The following is a 5,985-nucleotide window of genomic DNA, read 5'->3' as shown; positions in this document are numbered from 1 at the left end:
TGAGCACTGCATATAATGTTGTGAGCACTGCATATAATGGTGTGAGCACTGAATATAATGCTGATCATTAACATAAGGCAGTGATGGCGTTCCATAAGGGGATTTACAGAATACGCTGAAAACTTATTAATACATTGCAATAGTTTTCAGCGTATTCTGTAAATCCCCTCTACCTCGAGTGGTATGAAAAACGGCATCCACCGGACTTAGGGTTAAAAGAGAATATATCAATTATCGGATATGAACAGAGGCATTTGTCTCAGAAACAAAATTCCTATATATATACGTTATATTAAGGTATGTACAGGGGGGATCGGAGACAAGTGCCTTTAAATATAAATATGAACTGAAGACCTATTGGTGGTCTTCTGCTGGTGTCTGTTCTATGGTCGGGTTGTTGTCTCTTTGACTCATTCCCCATTTCCATTCTCAATGTTATCTAGGACGGGGAATGGAGGTATGAGCGTTGAATCCTTACTGAAGTTTGTTCTATGGTCGGGTTGTTGTCTCTTTGACTCATTCCCCATTTCCATTCTCAATTTTATCTAGGATGGGGAATGGAGGTATGAGCGTTGAATCCTTACTGAAGTTTGTTCTATGGTCGGGTTGTTGTCTCTTTGACTCATTCCCCATTTCCATTCTCAATTTTATCTAGGACGGGGAATGGAGGTATGAGCGTTGAATCCTTACTGAAGTTTGTTCTATGGTCGGGTTGTTGTCTCTTTGACTCATTCCCCATTTCCATTCTCTATTTTATCTAGGACGGGGAATGGAGGTATGAGCGTTGAATCCTTACTGAAGTTTGTTCTATGGTCGGGTTGTTGTCTCTTTGACTCATTCCCCATTTCCATTCTCCATTTTATCTAGGATGGGGAATGGAGGTATGAGCGTTGAATCCTTACTGAAGTTTGTTCTATGGTCGGGTTGTTGTCTCTTTGACTCATTCCCCATTTCCATTCTCCATTTTATCTAGGACGGGGAATGGAGGTATGAGCGTTGAATCCTTACTGAAGTTTATCTAGGACGGGGAATGGAGGTATGAGCGTTGAATCCTTACTCAAGTTTCACATTGAAGTTTTCAAATTTTAATAAGTACGCAATTTTAAACAATTGATTACACACCGAATAAAAGACGGATTGTTGCCATAGTTTTGCATTATGTTCAATGTTGTGCCGTAACACCACCATCTTATGAAAAAATATTTGTAATCCCCCCATATCTAAATGTGTCTTTCCCAAGTTAGGTGACTGTATTTCAGTGATTGAGGTTGGTTACTGTCTGTCATATTTTGTTTTCTTGTATGGCTAAGTCATTAATCAGAAAGTTTGTTTTTTCGTTTAAATTGTTACACATTTTGTATTAAGTTGGACTCTAGTGAATAGTGACGGCGGAAATAAAGGCAAAAATCCTCGAAATTATATGATAAGGACGCCGGCATTCACTATTTTTATGTGTGTGTGTTACCTGCAACCGGAACGGTCAAGTAGGGGCAACATTGCTCAGGAATTTTACGACCATCTTCTATCGCAAGTGTATCTTTATAGTAGCCATAATCCACTCCTGATTTGTGGTGATTTTAATGGGCGCATAGGAAACTCGCAAGATCTAACTGACTCTATCGGTACTCTACCAGAACGATGCTATATTGATTCTGTAAAAAATGCTTTTGGTGTATTTCTATTGGAGTTCTTAAACGACTCAAATTGCTCTATGTTAAACGGAAGAGGAGACAGTTCAAAAGACAATTTTACGTAATAATTATGTTTCGCCTATTGGTAAATCTGTCGTTGACTACATGATTACTCCGCATGCTTCGTTGACAAAATTTTACGATTTCGAGGTTAAACTTGTGTCAGACTTGCTGATCGATCACAATATTGAAGTACATCCCAACTCAAGAGTCCCAGATCACTCAGTATTACAGTGTTCGTTCGATTATTCGGAGTATCGAAATTATACAAGTCCACACGTAGCGAAAACGCCAATTTATGAAAACAACTGTGTAAAATCTGTGAGGCGAAAATATGACGTCACAAAGATCCCAAATGATATATTCAAGAGCGAACGATGTGTGCGCTGTTTAGACAAAGTGGTCGATTCACTACTCGATCGTCATAACATTGAACAAAGAATTAACTCAATCTATGAAACGCTGCTGAATACAATTCATGACGAAATGGACAATGTTCTTGACTATAAAGATCTTGGACAAAGCACACACAGACGTAAACGCCGTAACACAAAACCGTACTGGAACAACGAATTACGAAATTTACTTCGGGAGGTAAATATTGCCGAAAAGGACTATTTGAGGTATCAGGGTGACCGTCGAACAAAAACAAAACGCAGGGAGATATTCAAAATAAAGCGTAGACAATTTGATAAACGTTTACGACAAGAAGAACGGAAATATACAGCTCAAAGACTAAATCAAATAAAAGCAATCAATCAGGGCAATCCAAAAGAATTTTGGCGTGAAATCAGTAAACTAGGTCCAGGAAAAACATCGACAAACATTGATAGTGTCAACATGGACGATGGGTCAGTGTCTCATGATCCCTCCGAAATTTTACAACGGTGGAAAGAGGAGTACTCCAAACTGTTCTCTAGTGACAATACACAAGTTGATTCTGAATTTGTTGAGCAACTGCAAAACCTTAATTCACAACTAGAGCGTGAATATGAAAACCTCCCTGTTAATCAAACATATGTTGACAACACGAGCACATCTGAATTGAACGAATCTATTTCTCTTGATGAAACGAAACGTGCGCTGATGAGTTTAAAAAATGGCAAAGCAGTAGGAATAGACAATTTACCTAATGAAATACTAAAAAGTGATGTACTGTCGAAAACTCTTCACGAACTGTTCAATGTGTGTTTTAGCTATGGAATTGTTCCAGATCTTTGATGTCGAAGCATTATATGTCCTCTGCTAAAAAAAGGCAAGGATTTCCGCAATCCGATGGATTACCGAAGCATAAGTCTGATGTCAACTGTCGCAAAAACATTTAGTCAAATTTTGAATGAAAGGCTCATCAGTCATCTAGAAAACAATAACTTTCTCAGTGAGGAACAAAACGGATTTAGGCGGCTTAGATCATGTCTGGACCATATCTTTTCACTGTGTACAATACTGAGAAACAGGAAACTGCAGAACATAGACACTTTTTTGTGCTTTGTTGACTTCAGCAAGGCATTTGATTCCGTGAATCATACTATACTCTGGAATAAACTTTTAGCCGTGGGTGTGTATGGAAATATGTACAAAGTAATTAGGTGTCTCTACTCAAAGCTACAAAGTGCAGTACGAATATCGCCTACGATGTTTACTGAATGGTTTTCCGTTGATTCCGGTGTCCGTCAAGGGGATAATCTCGCGCCCACACTTTTTGCATTGTTTATTGATGAATTGGTACCACTCATTAACGGACTCTTTTATGGCGCATTAATCGGTGACGATATGATCAGCTGCTTGCTATACGCTGACGATCTAGTTCTTATATTGGGAACTGTTGATGGACTACAAAATCAGCTTAATGCTCTGAACGATTGGACAAAGACACAATTAATGAACGTTAATACAGAAAAGACAAAAATTATGCATATTCGAAAGACTACAAAGGACAGAACTCAATTTACATTTCGACTAGGGGACAACATAGTTGCATTTGTAAATAAATATCGTTACTTGGGACTCACATTATCCGAGCATATTGATTATAATGTCTCTGTCAGTGAACTCGTAAGTGCAGGTAGTAGATCATTGGGATCATTGATATCTAAATTCTTTAATATGGGTAATATGGACTACGACATATTCACGAAAATTTATGAAAACACTGTTATTCCTGTTCTTGACTATGCATCCGGGGTATGGGGAGCAAAGCAATATGACAATATCGAACGCTTACATTATAGAGCTATCAGAACATTTCTTGGCGTCGGCAAAACAACACCAATTCCAGCAATATTAGCAGACATGGGATGGCATCCAGTTTTCATTCACAACCAATGTAACGTTGTCCGCCTATGGTGTCGTCTTATGAACATGCCTGGTCATAGAATTTGTCGAAAAGTGTTTGTTTGGGATCGTGATATGTCGAGACGTTACCGAAACACGTGGTTTAACAGCGCAAAAACGCTTCTGGACAGATGCAATCTTTCACACCTAACTGAAAACGACTCCGCTATCTCAACAAGATTCATACTAGACTCTGTAAAAAGTAAACTTGTAGCTGACTTTAAAGACAAGTGGTTTAACGAAATAAACAATATGCCAAAGTTGAGGACATATAAACATTTAAAAACCGAATTTTATGCCGAGCCATACGTACAAAAGCATTTAACAAGGACACAAAGAGCTGCAATCGCTAGAATTCGCTGTGGTACTTTCCCACTAGAAGTCGAGCGAGGACGATATAGAAACATTCCAATCGAACAACGAGTATGTAAAATGTGCTAATTCTGGATCTATTGAAGATGAGCAACACTTCATCTTATACTGTGATCGTTACTCGGTTTTAAGAAATAAACTATTTACTGCAATATCACCAGATCCTGCTTATCCTCTACACATAAATGAACTTCCTCCAAATGCTGCCTTAAATGAACTCTAACAACAACAAAAGTATAGCGAACTTTATCTTGGACTGTGATCGTATCAGAAGAGAAATTATTTAATTATTTTACTTGAACTGTTGAATTTTCTAATAATTTAGACATTCGTCCAAAACTATGTGTTATCTATTTTTCAAAATTCTGAACTTTAATTTGTCAGTGCATCGTAAGCCTATCTGGCTGGCTGTAATGTAATATTGTATTGATATGTATCTATTGTATATATACAGGTTGCACTATAATAAATCATTCATTCATTCATTCATAAGCAATTTATTTATCTGTAGTTTAATCACTTGTAAAATAATTTCCCCATCATGTATAATGTACAAGAGAAAATCCACAAACTTAAATGTCCATTGTAAGATCCAGACATTTGTCAAACAGACCAGTAACCAATCACCATAACAAACAGTGTGCATGTGGAACTCGGATAACAGATCACTAAACAATCAACATACCAAATAGTGTGGACATCTGATAACAGACCACCAACCAATCAACATACCGAATAGTGTGGACCTCTGATAACAGACCACCAACCAATCAACATACCAAATAGTGTGGACATCTGATAACAGACCACCAACCTATCAACATACCAAATAGCGTGGACATCTGATAACAGACCACCAACCAATCAACATACCAAATAGTGTGGACATCAGATAACAAACCACCAACCTATTATTATACCAAATAGTGTGAACATCTGATAACAGACCACCAACCAATCAACATACTAAATAGTGTGGACATCTGATAACAGACCACCAACCTATCAATATACCAAATAGAGCGGACATCTGATAACAGACCACCAACCAATCAACATACCAAATAGTGTGGACATCTGGTAACAGACCACCAACCTATCAACATACCAAATAGTGTGAACATCTGATAACAGACCACCAACCAATCAACATACCAAATAGTGTGGACATCTGATAACAGACCACCAACCTATCAATATACCAAATAGAGCGGACATCTGATAACAGACCACCAACCAATCAACATACCAAATAGTGTGGACATCTGATAACAGACCACCAACCAATCAACATACCAAATAGTGTGGATATCTGATAACAGACCACCAACCTATCAACATACCAAATAGTGTGGACCTCTGATAACAAACCACCAACCAATCAACATACCAAATAGTGTGGACATCTGATAACAGACCACCAACCTATCAATATACCAAATAGAGCGGACATCTGATAACAGACCACCAACCAATCAACATACCAAATAGGGTGGACATCTGATAACAGACCACCAACCTATCAACATACCAAATAGCGTGGACATCTGATAACAGACCACCAACCATTCAACATACCAAATAGTGT

The 5,985-nt window shown here is 38.0% G+C and overlaps 1 protein-coding gene across 1 annotated transcript; it reads left to right on the top strand.

The window, feature by feature from the left end:
• Window positions 1–3,326: 3,326 nt before the first annotated feature.
• Window positions 3,327–4,466, top strand: LOC139494663 (uncharacterized). Its single transcript, XM_071282825.1, has one exon. It carries the CDS (start codon window positions 3,327–3,329, stop codon window positions 4,464–4,466), a length of 1,140 nt encoding a protein of 379 aa, XP_071138926.1.
• Window positions 4,467–5,985: the final 1,519 nt, after the last annotated feature.

Source organism: Mytilus edulis, chromosome 11 (genome assembly GCF_963676685.1).
Source record: "Mytilus edulis chromosome 11, xbMytEdul2.2, whole genome shotgun sequence".
NCBI classification, from domain to species: domain Eukaryota; kingdom Metazoa; phylum Mollusca; class Bivalvia; order Mytilida; family Mytilidae; genus Mytilus; species Mytilus edulis.
The sequence above is the reverse complement of the archived record's forward strand: the minus strand, read 5'-3'. Positions and strand labels throughout refer to the sequence as shown.